Source organism: Poecilia mexicana, unplaced genomic scaffold (genome assembly GCF_051168715.1).
Source record: "Poecilia mexicana isolate PSO_F unplaced genomic scaffold, ASM5116871v1 scaffold_1, whole genome shotgun sequence".
In the NCBI taxonomy this organism is placed as follows: Eukaryota; Metazoa; Chordata; class Actinopteri; order Cyprinodontiformes; family Poeciliidae; genus Poecilia; species Poecilia mexicana.
In genome coordinates this window covers 5,328,240-5,344,580 of record NW_028263370.1, presented here as the reverse complement: position 1 = coordinate 5,344,580, position 16,341 = coordinate 5,328,240, and the positions used below count along the sequence as shown (strand labels likewise).

Genomic DNA, 16,341 nt, shown 5'->3' with positions numbered 1-16,341 from the left:
GCATCAGAAGAAACATAGAGGATCGGGTATTTCTGGAGCTCATCCCATACAAGAAAATCAAAGATTCTCATTTTCGGCTTCTGTTGTTCAGCATTGTGACTCATGCTGGCTCTGAGAATTTCTGTGAATTTGCATTTGGTGGCTGTATGTGCAGATAAAAACGAATCTTTTTGCACCTGTGACTGTAAGAAAGGGTAAAGTAACACAAAAGATTTACAAAATTAAAGTGTAAGGGTTCATTTGCAAATTGGAATTTATTTCCTGCATGAAAACGTTGATGTTTACTTCTTGTCCAAGCTTATGCAAGCATATCAGTTTCTGAGGCATGAGCCTGAAAAAGACTGGCAGCAGCAACTGTAATAAAAATGAAATGACCAAGAGGAATTGAATATATTTGCTTTATAGATTTCGATGGTTTTTCTTTTTCCTTCTACTTTGTAAATTTCCGCTACGGTATGTAACTTTATTACATCAAATCCAAGCAAAAAATAAACTGAAGTTTGAAGTTGGGAATCTAAAGAAATGAATGAATTATGTGTGCTTTTACAAGGCACTGCATGCCTTGTAGTTAGTTGTGCTTTGCTACTTTAAAAATATAGCTTAAGGTTACAGAACTTCTCTGAAAAACCTGTGCGGTGATACTTAAGGGAATTTCGCAGTGATTATCACACAACAAGACACTTCCGACATAAATAAACAAAGCAGGGACGAGAACAAGTTTGTTTTGATGGAGCACTCATTTCATATTTGGGTCCAAAACTTAAGTTATCACCATCTGTCTGAAACGGCAATAAGGGCTCGTTCGAGTTTTGAGAATAGAGCCGGAGCAAGAAATGCAGTCAGATCTATACATCCTTACAAATTTGACATGAATGCTGGAAAAATTGGAAAAGTTAAGGGAGTGTGGGTGTGTGGCCCTCTGGGCACTGAATCAGAGGACATTACCATACAGGCAAGACAAAATGTCTTTCGATCAAACAGGTGTTCAGTTCAGGGAAGACGTCCTCCGTCACAAATACCTAAGCAGCTGTGTCATGTGTTCACTCATCCAGGAACGCCTCAAGCTAAAATAAAGAAAAAACATAAATTTACAAGACACAACCAGATTTCCTCTTGGTTGTTGTTGTTTTTTTTTAAACTATGTAGCCAAAACTCAATAAAACAGGGGATTTTTAAATACTCTGTCATATACCAAGACCTTGCCAGATTCTTTTGGGCATGTTTGACACAAACCCATCTTCTCCTTGCCCTCTGGCTGGACTAGAGCAGAATTACATCTCCTCCTCCTCCTCCTCCTCCAACAGCGATGTCAGGAGCTGGAAGCGGGCCAGGATGGGATTGGCTTCCTGCTCCAGGCATGGAGGAACTGGTGCTCCAGGATACCCAAATATGGAGCGGCTCGTATCAGTTTGGATTGCATGACTCAGCGCCAGACAATATATATCCATGGACTGGAGGGAAACCGGTTACTTTAGAACAGCTGATCACTTAATGATACATCAGGCTCCCTCACTGACTTTTATTTTTTTATTTCACATTTTGATACTTTCTAAATCACTTCCCCCCCCCCTTTTAAATACATAAATGTGGATTTAACTTAAGAGTCGTCTTGTTTACCTGCACTGAGTTTCCCCTTGTCTTGTTTATGGCTCTTGGATTACTGGCAACAACGTCAATGTCAATCTCACGGCGGTAGGCGGGACCTCTAACGCAGCAGCCAATCAGCGGGCTCCTCTTGAGACGCGCTTTAAAAGCAGAGGAGCGCCTCGGCCGCTGCCAGTAATAAGGAAACTGAGGACAAGTTAGGACTTACAGAGAGAAGAAGAGGAATGAAAACACCTGAATAAATCTCTGGACTCCGCTTTGAATCCATCTAAAGGTACAAACCGACGACTTGGTACAGTACAGTTCCCATGTTTTGGAAGTTTTGCTGTTTTTCGTAGCATTAATAAATACAGCGGGACTTTGCGCTGGATATTGGCACATTTGGGACACAGCAGCATCGTTTGCAGCGCACTCTTGTATTTGACTGTCGTTTTTTGTTTTTTTTTTTAAGACAAAAAACACACACAATATGTCCACAATAATGGAACAGCCTTTTTATGACGACTCGTTTCTCTCTGCTTATGGCCATCCAGGCGCTGCCCTGCCAGACTACAAGCTGCTAAAGCAGAATATGAACTTGAACTTCTCCGATTCATATCGGAACTCGAGCTTCAAGACACAGCACCTGCGCGCAGACAGTGATTTCTACCCGGCGGGCACCGCGGACGTGGGCTCGCTGAAGCTCGCTTCGCCTGAACTCGAGCGGCTCATCATCCAGAGCAGCAACGGGGTCATCACTACGCCGACCCCCGCACAGTACCTCTACAACCGCGGCATCACAGAGGACCAGGAGGTGTTCGCAGAAGGCTTCGTCAAAGCCCTGGACGATTTGCACAAGATGAACCAGATGGCGCCTCCAAACGTCTCCATCGGCACCGGCGGGATCGCGTGTCCGGCTCCGGGCGCCGTGTTCGCCCACTCTATGCAGACGGAACCGCTGGAGTACACGACCCTGAGCAGCTGCACCACGAACCCCAGCCTGACCTCCACGGCCAGCTACCCGTCCACAACTATCAGCTACCTGCCGCACCACCAGTACCACCAGCATCCCCAGGCCGTGGCGCACGGGTCGCATCACTTCCAGCACTCTCTGGCCGGAGCTGGCGTCCACTCGCAGCGCTTCGGGGGCTTGAAGGAGGAGCCCCAGACGGTCCCCGACATGCAGAGCAGCGACAACAGCTCCCCGCCGATGTCCCCCATCGACCTGGAGAACCAGGAGCGGATCAAGGCGGAGCGCAAGCGGCTGAGGAACCGGCTGGCAGCTTCCAAGTGTCGGAGGCGCAAGCTGGAGCGCATCGCCCGGTTGGAGGACAAGGTGAAGGTGTTGAAAACGGACAACGCCGGACTGTCGAACACGGCCTCCCTGCTGCGGGAGCAGGTGGCCCAGCTCAAACAGAAAGTCATGACTCATGTGAGCAGTGGCTGCCAGCTCATGTTAGCGCCGAAAGTGAAGTCTTACTGAAGAAATTATGCACTTTTTAATGAACACTGGACAAAAACTGCACTGAAAAACATAAGACTTTATACGCTGAGTGGATGAGAACTGAAACGTCTGTGGCTTTATAAAACAAAAAGCCACATACGTGAACCGCTGGACAAGAAATCCTACAATCAGCCTACAAGAAACACTTAGGGGCATTTTTGAATACGTTTTTAAAAGTGTCGTCTTGGCTTTCCCTGTTTACATTTTTTTTTGTTCGGCCTTTGTGATGCTTTTTAAATGTATAAGTTATTTGTATTTCTTTTTTTTTTCTTTTCTTTTCTTTTGTACCTGTACGATAATATTTAAGTAAAAGAAAACGTGTAATTAAAATACCATGCTGCTTATAAAGGTCTGTTCTTTGAAAAACACGGTCGTATTTCTCGTAAATATAACCACACTTGTTGTCACTGATCAGAAGTTTACACCAGAAGTTGCCAAAACGTCCCAGCGTAGGACTTTTTCCCCCCTCCCCTCCTTATTGACGTACGTGCGTAAACCCATATATGGCAACTGTTGCGTGCGGACGTCATATCACGACAAGGTTTCCGGGAACTCCCTCCTACATTGCCAGTCAGAGGCTGCGCTCTCCCCTTCACACCACAGCGAGAGAGAGGTTTGTCAATGAGTTTATTCTAGTGAAGGGAGTTTCCCCCCCCCATTCTGCTTTTGGTTTCCCAAAAACAAGCCTTGTGATCAACAGCTCAGGAAAGAGAAAAAAAGTTCCATGAAAACATGTCGTAATGACGTTTAAGTTAAAAATGTAGTCGGAAAGAAAAGCTGGCGGAAAGACTTTGAGATGAAAAACGTCAAATTTAAAAAAAAAAAAAAAAAAAACGTTTGAAAGCACCGGTATTAAGGAAAAGCAACTAATAATATGCCAGATGCTAAATTCGTTAAATTGCTTTTTTTATTCAGTTATAAAACTTGCTAGGAAAAGCTGGTGGAAATAATCAAATGAAATAAGAGTCAAATTTAAGTCACTTCTATGGAGGGTAGGTCAGTAGATTAAATTTTCCTTTGGAATATATCAATTCATGGAGCAAACAAACACCTAACAAAAGAATCTTGGATATTTTCACTTAATCATTTTAAAACTTTTACAACGTAATTAGTTAAGACATGAATAAAATAAATGAATGAAATGAGACCAATCTTTACGAGAGCAACGATGTCCTCACACCTTCTCCAAAGGTTAGATTTAACAGATAAAAAGACCCCTAAAGTACTAATGGTACACGACTGAATTAGTTAAATGCTTACAGGTTTTCCTTTTAAATAAAATCCGGCATGCATATTTACACACGTTTTTTTTTTTATGTCCAATTTTCAGTCATTTACAGAAGTGATTATTCAAGGAGATGTTTACTAATTTGGAGTACTTTTAGACTTTAATATTATGGTTTCAGTCAAAATGACTAAAATTTATTAGAACATTTCTACTCAATTTTAAATTAAATATACAGACGTATATATTCAACTATCCAATCTTTCCTAACAGGGACTGGAGCCATTTGGCAATCGCTGATTGTTGTGCTGACTCAACCACCACAATAACTCCAATATTAACCAAGACTTGGCAGCTTTGTGACGTACTGTGATCTTCTGCCAGGCAAAGCTGTTCAACTGCCTCAGGTCCAAGAACAGAAGAAAAAGAAAGAAAAAAAAAATAAATAAAAACCCTCACAGATTAGAGACTCAAAGTCAGATTTAGAGTTTTGCTGCCACCTAGAGGTCATTAATGAATTGAGATTCAAAAAAAATAATTTGCACAGAGCAGACAGTGTTTTCCCACAATTTTAATAGAGATGGTAGCAAATGACGGCAAGGAAAAAATATCACTTTCTTTTTTTTTGAAAAACAAACAAAAGGGAGTAAAACTAAACTATAGTTTCAGTGTGTGAGACTAAGAGGTTATCCCATCAACTGTAGCCTGAGCAGACAAGGTTAACACTTGTAGAGGAAGTTGATAAGTTTGTTCTAATGGGTGCGAGATCTGTAGTACTTCACAGGGAAACCTCCAATCCAGAAACAAGTGCTGTACTCATGACCAATCTGCTGGACAGAAGACCTTGGGATTTACTGCTTGGAGAAGAAGGCTTTGCTCTTCTGCACGTCGGGGATGATCGTGTCGCTCCCAGGCTTCCAGCCGGCGGGACAAACTGTGCAGAGATGGAAGAGGGATAAAGTTTACTTCGAGTGTCAGAGGTGGTTGATAAACCATGTTATCACAGGACAAAGTACACATGTGTGAATGTCCAAGAGGATAAACCAATATCGCTGCTAGTTAAGGCAGATGGCTACTTCAGTTTCATCAAGTTATTTTTGACAAATATGTGCAGTACATGCTCAGATGCAGCAAATGTTTGTAAAACTTCAGTGTATTATTTGGTTTTGTGCAATTGGCTCCTCTTATTTCTTTACGTCTCTGGTCGCTGCTCTTTATAGTTTCAGAGGAGCCTGTGAAAATGATTAGGTAGCAAGTATTTTACCGTTGTTTAAAGTTTCTGTAAAGTAGCTCCAACAAACCCCCACGTGTTTCGCAAAGCGGGTCACGGCTTTTGCATCCTTATAAAAACATGAATTACATCAGCGAAAACATTTAAACTGGGCAGAATCAGAACTTTTTTTTAAAAAATTGCTTCATCAATAAACTAGTTCCCATTTCTTGAATTTTGTCTTACTTTTTGTACATTACCTAAATAAAGACATGCCCTAAGTTGCACATAAAAAAACCTTAAGAAGCCAAGCCATTTTTAATGTTTTTTTTAAGATAACTGGCATTATTTTAAATAATATTGCTTTACAATACAATGCTTGTTGCACAATACAAGGAAAACATGCAACTGTGATATTGTTGCTGAATATTGGGATTAGAACCCAAATTTTTCTGACCATTTCTCGTCATGGTCGTTTCCCCAATCATCATCTTAGAAAATACCAGCAACTAGAAATCTATATATAGTGTGGAGCAATATCTAAAACATTGAAATTGCAGTGACACACTATTCTACCAGTGTTACCATTTAAAGAACAGCAAAAACAGTACCAAAATCTGAACAGAGTTGTGATATAATTTCAAATCTAAGATTACCAAAAGCTCATCTTTAACCCACTTAATGACTGTGTACACTGTACACTTTTGCTGTACACTTAATGTACAGCCTCGTCTGCTTCTATGTTACCCTAGTTCAATGGCTTTTCTCAGAACACATTCAGTAGACTTACTACAATGAATGGCCACAGGTTTCCTGTGTTTAAAACCACATTGTAGTAAATAAGAACTTGAAGCTAGGCATGGTCGAGGTAGCAATATTCATTTTATGTTAGTTTTAAACTCAAATACAGCAGGCAGGTTTCAGGAGCAGAATTAATTTGAGGTTTACTGCTCTGCCTCGTGGGCTGTGTGGTTTTGTTGCTGTGCAAAATGAAGTCACTGCACCAGATTATTGCACAGAATATCTGATTCCAGGAGTAGAACACGAATTTGCAGATCTAAAGTTAATTTGATGATCTAGCATGGGAGATCTTCATGCATCTCTCCACTTAGAAACCTTAAAATAGTGGTTTTCAAAGTTCAGCATTTAGCTTGAGTATATAATCATTTTTATGAGCAAACTGGATCAACTTACCCTCTCCGTGTTTGTCAGTGTGCTGGAAGGCTTGCACCAGACGCAGGGTCTCATCCACAGAGCGACCCACAGGCAGGTCGTTGATGGTGATCTGCCTCAAGGTCCCGTTACCGTCAATCACAAACAAACCCCTGAGAGAACAAAATGACACCCCAGGATCAGCAAAATACATTAAACGCCATGTTCCATCTTTTGGACAAATCTTTTTTTTTTTTTTTTAACCACCCAAAAAAATAAAAAACTTTAATCTAAGGGGCCAAACTGACCTGTACGCAATGCCTTCATCCTCCTTCAACACGCCGTAGTCTCTGGAAATGGATTTTGTGAGGTCTGCAACAAGAGGGATCTTCATGGCACCCAGTCCTCCTTCTTTCCTTGGTGTGTTGATCCTGAAGAGGTGGAGAAAAAAAATATATTTATATATATAATGTGCATATTCTGAAGAAAATAATCCCTGGCAACACTTAATGACTGCTACATTAAGTTCTGTTTCAGAAAGCACAAAGTAGCCGTTTGATATAGCAACAAGAAGTCAGGAGGCGACATTTCTATAAGTCGACTTTTAGGGGAAAAAGCAGAAATCCAACAAAAAGCAACTCAGCAGCTGACTTAAGCAACACAAGAGTTGAAATAGTTTCAATTATTTTTGTGGAGGAGGAAGGTGTTAATATAAAAAAGAAGATCAGGCAAGTTGTGCAACACCTCCTTTCCTTCTAGAAGGAGTGAGACGAATTGAAGGCCGTTATTAAGACGCTTATCAGCAGCTGCAGAAAGGCAGCAGGGCAGCAGATAGACTAGGGCGGGATCTTGTTAGGCCAGAGTTCCCTCTTTATGGAGCAGATATTACACAAACATCAATACCTAGACAGCTTGATCAAACTTTTACTTTAATTTAATTTGTGGCCTAAAACAGCAAGAAGCTTGGATCCCTGACACTCCAATTTGATTTTTAAAAGTTTTTAAGAATTATCTTTTGTTGAGTTGGAGGGATAGCTATGTACAAGTACTTTACTCCCAAGAACCTCTTACCATGCCAAGTGGGTGAAATGAGAGTCAATGGAACAGCCGATGACTTCACAGTTAATACGGCGGAAATCCTCTGCTCTGTCGCTGAAGGCAATGATCTCAGTCGGGCACACAAAGGTAAAGTCCAAGGGGTAGAAGAAGACGACCACATACTTCCCTGAGGGACACAGAAAAAAACGTTTAAACTCTGGTTCTCATCAGATACTGAGCATACAGTGCACACCGTTTCATTTTCCAGGGATTCAAAAAAAAAGACACCTTTGTAGTCAGACAGCTTGATTTCCTTGAACTGGCCATCGACCACAGCTGTGGCCTTGAACTCTGGCGCAGGTTTGCCAATCTGAGCGTTTCCAGAAGACATGATGGTGAATAACTGAGGGAGACAAATACTTAAAGCATTAAAAACACCAGAATTAACATCTACACGGAGAAGCAAACTAGACATTTGGGTAATATATGGTTAAAAAAACCCAAAACAAAACATGCATGTAACAAATGGCATTTGAAATATAACTATTTTTGGTTTAGAAGAAACGACTTAACATGAGCCCCCTTTCAAACACCTGCTGGAGGTCACATGCAAGTCATGGTCCGCCAGTAGGGAACAATGGCCTTTTATGCTTATGTAACCGTGATCAGCACAAACCAAGACGGGGGGATACCTAATGCAGGATGAATTATTTTGATGTGAATCTGAAACAATAAGCCATCTGGCTGCAGCGTTAACGTGACACGTTTCAAATTATTTAACATAGTGATTTTGCAAAATGCGCACTTGAACATTTTTTTTCTTATTTGGTACACCGCAGAATGCAGACGCTAAATGCAAAGGCATTGCTTTTGCTTTCATTTAGAAATGAATAAAAATCCCTTTCTGGTCACTTTGGTGTTTTAGTAAAAACATTAATGCAGTGGATTTCACCAGTTGCAGAAAGCCTCGCATTTAAATTAGTTTCAACAATAAAGTCGACAAACAAGCACAGACCAGCGTGAGCAGGAAGCTGCGCTTCAGGAACAAAGAAAGAGCCAGAAACACTTGAAGGAGGAGGAGGGAGCAGTGAACCCGGACAGCCTGCCTGACTGCTTGTGGCTTAGCTTATTCTTAGCTCCGTCTACTGCGCTCATACTCCTGCGCTCCTCTTTCCTTAGAGGACAAACATTTTCCTGAAACTATGCAGACACTCCTAAAATAACATTCAACTAAAGACGCAAACTTTATATTTCGCGCTCACCTTAGTTTCGCAGGGCTGTAGGAAACTTGGCTACGGAGGTCTACGGCTTGCTGAAGTGCAAGAGGATCCAAGGAGGGAGATTCTGCGCAAAAAGTACTCCAGGACAGCTGTGACCTCCGGAAGTACAAATGTGGCGCTTTAAATATAAAAGCATGGAGTTTGAGACCCAGGTTACACTTCTTTTTGACTTTTGACGTTTCCTCAAATAGAAGATAATTTAACTTCGAAATAATAAGCTGTGGCGACACTTTTAGGAAATACTTTTTATGCTTTGCAAATATAAGTGAAGCTGAAATCCAAAAGTGTCTATGAAAAGGGGGAAAAAATGATACTCCTAAATTAAGCCTAACAGTTAATACATGTAACATGTTTAATAATAAACAAAAGGGATAATGGTAATTTTGCTCTGGCTGGGAAGTAAATGGAATTTTTGTCTGGTACCCACTAGGGCTGGAAAAATGTAATAGTATTCTCAACTTTTTAGGTTAGTATTTAAAAATGTAACATTTCAAATGTACACCAAGTAAATAAATGTGCCAAAAAACCCCCAAAGAGATAGATAGATAGATAGATAGATAGATAGATAGATAGATAGATAGATAGATAGATAGATAGATAGATAGATAGATAGATAGATAGATAGATAGATAGATAGATAGATAGATAGATGATAGATAGATAGATAGAGATAGATAGACTTTTATTTTGAAAAGAACAGTTCCAGCGGCGTACCGTGCTACTTCCGGTTAGCTCATAGAGTGATGAACAGAGCGGTTTCTTGAATGTCCAAGGTAATTTTGTTGTTGCTGATGGATTCATTTATTGGCTGAAATTACGGATGTGTATAATTTGTAGTTCATTCGTCCTTCACTTGAATGAGGGGCTGCGCTAATAACATGCGGGTAACCTTAGGATTGCAAATGTAAACAAAAGACTAGACAGGTAGCTCAAGTTAGCTTTTACTTAAAAAATACAAACGAAATTTTCACTTCGTCGTATATTTTTGTGCAGTCAGTTCAGATTAGAGCGACAAAATTAGAAAATAAGTCGATATTGTTACAAAGGATAACTGCCATTAAGACGTTTTTGAATGATTAGATTTTACATATGTTAGTTGTGTCGCGTTGTTTACGTTGGTTATTTCTGTCAAAGTATAATATGACGAAATATTGATTTATTGTTATCAGAAATCATTTCTGTTATTTATTTTTTTATATGATATGATTTCTAGGGACTCTGCAAGAAGACAACTCCTCCTCTCCATTAAACCCCCGGCTTTATTCAGTGTAAATGGACTCTCAAGGTAAGTTTACCAGTAATAAAATTGTTGTGTAGATAAGAAGAGCTAAATATGAGAGAATTATTGTCCCACTGTGTACAATATGTTACATCCCTAAAGCTTCACTGAACAGGTATTGGGAGGAAAAAAAATCAAGTTTGTTCAATAGAGACAGCATAAGAATCTTTAAAAATAAACTGCAGTCTTTTCTAAACAAAAGGTCCAAAATCTATTAAGAAGTCAAACGGTAATAGTAATTGTAGTGGCGATTGTTTGTCAAACCAAACATCCAACAAAGTTCCAATAAGCCACTGAGACACTGGGGTCAAGTTTTTCAACGCAGGCAAAGAAGGTTCAGGATCCAACTTGTAACTTGTTCTTCATGATTTATTTTGATATATTTGCAAAACAAACAATTACAGAGTTCAAACTTCCTTTGTTTTCTCTGCTACCTCCTTGCACTGGTAAAAACCATAGGCCCCTAATCCAAATGCCTGCTGGTCCTTTACCAGGCCCCTACATTTATAGAAAGTGGACCAACCCACCTCACTTCCTGTTTACTTAAAAAATATCAATAAGAAAAATAATAAAACAAAAAATAAATGAAATCAACAATTATTAACTTACAAATAAGTTCTGTAAATAATACAAAAAATATACATTTAAGAACAAACTAACAAAATTCAAATGGATAAAGAATATAAACAATAAATAGCTCCAACAGTAATTTTAAATAACAAAACATTATATTGGTAACGTATGCAAAATCCTATGTATAAAGCCAGAAAATTTAAAAGCACGACAATAAAAAAGAAACATTTAAATATGATTACAGTTCTGTTTTTGATAGAGTTTTGTTTGTTTTTGAACATACTGATGCCTGTCATATTATGTGTTGATCGCTGATGGTTTTGTCATACTTGTTCTTCTCTCCATATTCTCCTTTTCACTCCGTATTCACAATCTTTCTTTAACTTCGATGTCTCTGCAGCCAACTCGGGACCCGTAGTGTGTGAGGTGTGCGGGGCCTACTTTGAGACACGACGGGGCCTCTCGAGCCACGCTCGCCTCCATCTGCGCCAGCTCGGCGTGACCGTGTCGGAAAACAGCGGGGCTCCCATAGAGCTCCTCTACCAGCTCATTCAGGACAAAGACAAAGACCTCAAACCAGATGTCGCGCCATCTGTGTCTCCATCGTTGCCTAAGAAAACATCCCAGCAGGAGCCAAAGACACCTGTGCCTCCGGAGGACGCCCATGCTTCCTCCAAGATGGCAGCGAAGGTCATGAACGCTCAGGGATCTCCGGCCAAGCTCAAAGAGGCGGGAGCGTCTTGTTTCCCATCTTCTCCCTCTTCTTCTAGGCCGACTGAAGGCAGCACCTCTTCGCTGTCAGACCAAAAAACAATCACCAAGCCGATGTGGGCTCCACTGGACACTGATGCTCCGCTTACTTTAGGTGGGTTGAAGCTGAAACAGAGTGAAGCACAGAGCTGCGGTGGAATGGTTTTTATCGTATTTGTAGTACTTAGTATTTTATTAAAGATATTTGATTAAAAAAAAAACAGTTTTGTAACAATTTTATCCTTTTTTTTTCTTTTTTTTTGTTCATTATTTTTGACAGCTTCGGAAACTAACAATGAGATCCACGTCTGCCAGCTCTGCGGCTGCTGGTACGAGACGCGCAAGGGCCTCTCTAGTCACGCTCGTGCCCATCTCCGACAGATCGGCATCCCCGACGCCGACATACAGGGCGGCCCCATCGAGTATCTGTACCAGATCATGAAGGAGCAGGACTTTGAGCCGATCAGCAGCCTACGACGGGACGAGCTTAAATCAAGCAGCCCCTCCAAGTCCTCCTCCTCCTCAAAGCGTCCCTCCGATTTCACCTCTCCGCCTACGTCTCCTGCCAGCAAGCGGCCTAAGATTCCTGAAACCTGCACTTGTGTCCTGTGCGGGGAGAGGTTTGAGAACCGTAAGGGCCTGGGCAGCCACGCGCGCTCCCATCTCAAACACATGGGAGTGAACGACTTGGTGGGGAAGAGCTCCGCCATCGAAGCCGTGCAGGAGCTGGTGAGCAGCGGCGTGCTGGAGCCGATGCATCTTCCGAAAACGTCCAGCACGGCCACGGCCAGCTCTTCCACGGCGCCGTCCCCAGCGCCGCCGTCCCCCGTTGTCCCCGTGCCGTCTCCGGCTGCCAGCCAGTCCAGGACCTCCTTCACCCCCACCGGTCTCTCTCCGAGCCCTTCCGCCAGCTCCCACTCCCCTCAGCCGCCGCTTAATAGGGCGCCGAAGGCGAAGAAGGGATTTCGGCTGGCCGTGGATCCGCTTCTAAAGAAACCAAAGCCAGAGCCGGTGGAGATGGAGATTTCTGTTGAACCACAGCCGTCCAACGACGACAGCAGCTCTGTGACGCAGAAGGCGCCCGCAGCGGCCAGTTCCTCAAAACCTCCAGAGTCAGGTAAATCACATAGTTCCTGTCCGTCCAATCTGACTGAACTTGATGTGTTTTATCATGAAGAATAGACGAAGATTCTTCCGGTAGACATACTCACAAAATGCAAAACGAGCTAAAAAGAATACCACATTTTCAGATTTTTAAATTCCCTTTCTCAACTGCGCCCTTCTTTGTGTTGGCCTGCCACATAAAATCCTGATAAAATACATCAGCTTGTTTTTGTAAGATCACAAAATGTGAAAAAAACAAAACAAAACAAAAAAAAAAACTAAGAGGTGTGAATACCTGGCTATGAGCTGACTCTGCTCCACAGACCTGCCATCTCCACCGACGGTCCTGTGCGACTTCTGCGGGCAGCTGTTCGACACCCGGAAAGCGCTGTCGTGCCACGTCCGCGCTCACCTCCGGCAGCTCGGCCTCACCTGGTCTATCAGAACTTCCCCCATCGACCTGCTGAAAGAGGTCATGCTGCGGCGTGAGGAAAGGAAAGAGCCGCTGCAGAGCGGGTCTTCGGCAGCGGGCAAAGCGGCGTGGAGTCCGCCGGGCTTCAAACGGCCTCCGAAGGAGAAGCCTCCGCCCCGGGAAGGAGCTTCCAGCTCTGCAGCAACGCCCGTTGACTACTCAATGAAAGACAAAACGCCATATGGGAAATCTGCAGTCTCAAACATCGGTGAGTCACTTTTCACCTAACACATTTTTTTCTTTCCACTTAACTTTCCATTTAGTGACGACTTGTCTATGACTCTCTGCTGGAGAACTGCATCTGTTCTTACGTCATTTTCACATTTCGCTGAATTTCTTTAAATATTTGATCATTTATGGATTGAACATATGTACATATATCCAACATGCTGTTAAATATTTGTAACCAAAACACGTTTTTCTTTTTTTTTTTCTCTAATAAAACCTGGCCCATGCGTTGCTGCTTGTGTCAGATGCCACCTGTGAACTCTGTGGGTTCGACTTTGAGAACCGCAAGGCGCTGGCCAGTCACTGCCGGGCTCACCTCCGACAGCTGGGTCTGTACGAGTGGAAGGCGGATGGAGCGACGTCGCCGATAGAAACCCTGAGCGAACTGATCCGAAGAGACCCGAACAAGGTGGCAGAAATAACCAGGCGCTATCGCTATGGAGACCTTTACATCAAGAAGGTGAGCTCCGCGATAAACGCATTCGTTCTTTTAGACATGCTGGGTAAATGAAGTAGATGCTTTTATACACCAAAAAATAATCTTTTTCTTCTTTTTTTAAACTTTTTTTTTGTCGCACTTGAATGTTTGAGATCTTAAACCTTCAAAAATTCAGTTTTGAAACGATTACATTTATTTTTTTTATTGATTTATTCAAACATTTTATACCTAGAGTTCAATTTTCTGTCTGTTTGGCAACGGGAATAGATTTTTCACACCTGATAGCCCGGTAGAATCGTTTTGATTGGAGACCAAAATTGCAACATTTGTTACATTTTCAGCTGCTGCAGTTTGCGTTCAACTGCGTGTAACAAACCAAACCTGTTGAAAAACCTGTTCCCCTCCTCGCCTGTGGTGGCGCTGCACCAAGAACCACTGAAGAAGACATGAGCACAACTTCCTTCTCCGCGAAATGTAAATAAAACTGGAATGCCGTCAGATTTTAGCGATCATATTATTTCTCATTTGTCTTCAGAAAAAGGATTATTAGCCACTTGCCCCTCTAAGGCTAGACTCTCACCTTGGTTTTGGTTGTATTTACCCAGAATGCCCTGCGCTGTAGTCTGCTTCCTGCTTTTGTAGTGGTGTCTCTGGTCTGGTTGGCATTCGCATATAGATTTGAACTCCGCCAGAGTTCACTTTAACTGAACCTAGGTTTGTAGTCGGATTAGAGTTTGCTTTTCTGGGCCGCAGCAGAGTTCGATTGCACATCCCCGCCTCCTCAATCTAACCGGACTTTGTAGACAAACGAACCAAAGTTTATTTAACACGAACTTAACAAGACTGGTGTGAATGCACCCTAAAAGATCTTAAAAAGCAATACCTCACCCTCTGATTAAAAAAAAAAAATGTAGAGATGATTCTACATCTCTACATTTGTAGAGATGTAGAAGTTTTAAAAACTTAAGTTTTAAAAACTTAAAACTTAAGATTTTAAGTTTTTATTGGGGCATTAACTTCCTTTCGTTTCTCTTCTTTTAGTCTCAGAGATCTGCTTCTTTGGCCTCGATGTCTATGAATTCTGACATGTCGCCGAGCAGCAGCCACAACTTGTCTCTGCACCACCCTGAGCACAAAGCAAGCAGGAAGGATCACGGCATCCGAACAGCGAGGGGTGAGAAAGGCCAGGTCCAGAAAGAGCCGAATGCTGTTTTCTTTTTTTTTGTTTGTTTGTTCATGTAATTCCTCCTGGCTTCAGGGGTCCACGCCCCCCAACACGGAGTCTCCTCAGGGGATGAAAATCGCCACTCTCACTCCCGGCAGCCGTCTCGGGCGGGCAGCATCCCTGCTCTGCTGCCGAAGCCGCCTCTGACTCCGCTGGTCAAACTGGTGGGTAAAATCTACTCCCTCAAATGCAGGTGAGTAAGAAGAGGTTTGTTCGTCAAATAAATGACATATTGATGGAAATATTGCTCACTCCCGCTTGCCCTGCCGTCCAGGTTCTGCGACGAAGTGTTTCACGGGCCTCTGTCCGTTCAAGAGAAGTGGATCACACACCTGCAGAAACACATCCTGTCTCTGGGCTACAAGGGCAAAGAGGCTCCTTCTTCTCCAGCCGCTCCGTCTGCTCCAGCACTCGTCCATCCGGTGGCCGTATGAACTGACAAGTGATCCCCAGACTCCACGAAGGAACAACGTCTTTATGTCCATTTAAAAAAAGAAAAGAAAACTTGTTCCCTTCTCGTCCATGGGAGGGCAGACATGAGCCATGAGAGAGAGCAGCAGCTCTGTGTAACCCACTCAGGAAACATCCACTCTTCATACACAGTTCTGATCACAGAGCTTCCTCCTCCTGCTCAGAAGATTAGTTTGTTTGTTTTTTTTATGTTTTTTTTTGTTTTGTTTTTTTTGAGCAAATTGCATTTCTTTATTTTGTATGTTTTCTACTTTCTGATCTAAATCACATTTTTATTAAAAAAACAGATTCTTATGCATTTAAACTAAATGGATTTTAAATCATTTCATGTATGTATTAAATCTTCTGACAATTTTTTTTCTCTTTTTTTTTTTTGCAGAAGGGATATCGTTGCAGAATATTCCCAAGTTGTTTTCTAGAAAAAAAAAAAACAGTACATCTCTTAGATGAATTATGTTTTCTGTTGAATATCTTCTTTAAGGTTTTTCTGCTTTTTCAATTTACAATGTGTGTTAAAGAAATGGAATTATGTCACATATTTATATATTTTTTTTTACGTTGGTAATTTCTAAGCAACATGCAGCAAAAGCTCAATGGGACAGTAACCGTTTTGATAAGAGGCATCCCCAGTAGCCTCACTAGCTGTCCTTTCCTTTTCTGCTGAGATTTCAAAAACAAACGGGCTGTTCAGGCTGCACATATCCTTTTCTCTTGAGTCTATTTTATCTGTAAATAAAATTTGTCATGTTTACTTTCTTTCTTTTTTGGACTTTATTATGTGATATTAGATAACGACAGGCCTCTTCA

The 16,341-nt window shown here is 41.9% G+C and overlaps 3 protein-coding genes across 4 annotated transcripts; 2 read left to right on the top strand and 1 right to left on the bottom strand.

Annotated features, from left to right (window-relative positions):
* Positions 1–1,497: 1,497 nt before the first annotated feature.
* Positions 1,498–3,454, top strand: LOC106931008 (transcription factor JunB). Of its 2 annotated transcripts, XM_088013884.1 has the most exons (2): positions 1,502–1,879; positions 2,139–3,454. In XM_088013884.1, exon 2 carries the CDS (start codon positions 2,177–2,179, stop codon positions 3,065–3,067), a length of 891 nt encoding a protein of 296 aa, XP_087870010.1. In that variant the 5' UTR covers positions 1,502–1,879; positions 2,139–2,176; the 3' UTR covers positions 3,068–3,454. The 2 variants fall into 2 exon arrangements, with proteins under 2 accessions (XP_014864397.1, XP_087870010.1); XM_015008911.2 differs by having other exon boundaries at positions 1,498–3,454.
* Positions 3,455–4,869: 1,415 nt separating this feature from the next.
* Positions 4,870–9,117, bottom strand: prdx2 (peroxiredoxin 2). Its single transcript, XM_015008912.2, has 6 exons — positions 8,976–9,117; positions 8,002–8,116; positions 7,747–7,900; positions 6,984–7,106; positions 6,718–6,848; positions 4,870–5,247 (listed from the first exon to the last, which is right to left on the bottom strand). Exons 2-6 carry the CDS (start codon positions 8,102–8,104, stop codon positions 5,165–5,167), a joined length of 594 nt encoding a protein of 197 aa, XP_014864398.1. The 5' UTR covers positions 8,105–8,116; positions 8,976–9,117; the 3' UTR covers positions 4,870–5,164.
* Positions 9,118–9,696: 579 nt separating this feature from the next.
* On the top strand, positions 9,697–16,285 carry wiza (WIZ zinc finger a). Its single transcript, XM_015008908.2, has 9 exons — positions 9,697–9,766; positions 10,207–10,278; positions 11,246–11,710; positions 11,876–12,712; positions 13,023–13,379; positions 13,645–13,859; positions 14,880–15,012; positions 15,097–15,256; positions 15,338–16,285. The coding sequence occupies exons 2-9, from the start codon at positions 10,266–10,268 to the stop codon at positions 15,495–15,497; spliced, it is 2,340 nt and encodes a 779-aa protein (XP_014864394.2). The 5' UTR covers positions 9,697–9,766; positions 10,207–10,265; the 3' UTR covers positions 15,498–16,285.
* The last annotated feature ends 56 nt before the right edge of the window (positions 16,286–16,341 follow it).

What these genes read in the sequence shown, in the direction of transcription:
- LOC106931008 (XM_015008911.2), top strand. Translation starts at nt 2,075, where the DNA reads ATGTCCACAATAATGGAACAGCCTTTTTATGACGACTCGTTTCTCTCT.
- prdx2 (XM_015008912.2), bottom strand. Translation starts at nt 8,104, where the DNA reads ATGTCTTCTGGAAACGCTCAGATTGGCAAACCTGCGCCAGAGTTCAAG. An exon ending in CATTTCACCCACTTGGCATG is followed by an intron (nt 7,107 to 7,746) that starts GTAAGAGGTTCT and finishes CCACCTCTTCAG; the next exon opens with GATCAACACACCAAGGAAAG. An exon ending in GATGAAGGCATTGCGTACAG is followed by an intron (nt 6,849 to 6,983) that starts GTCAGTTTGGCC and finishes TTGTTCTCTCAG; the next exon opens with GGGTTTGTTTGTGATTGACG.
- wiza (XM_015008908.2), top strand. An exon ending in GAGACCTTTACATCAAGAAG is followed by an intron (nt 13,860 to 14,879) that starts GTGAGCTCCGCG and finishes CTCTTCTTTTAG; the next exon opens with TCTCAGAGATCTGCTTCTTT. An exon ending in CGGCATCCGAACAGCGAGGG is followed by an intron (nt 15,013 to 15,096) that starts GTGAGAAAGGCC and finishes TCCTGGCTTCAG; the next exon opens with GGGTCCACGCCCCCCAACAC.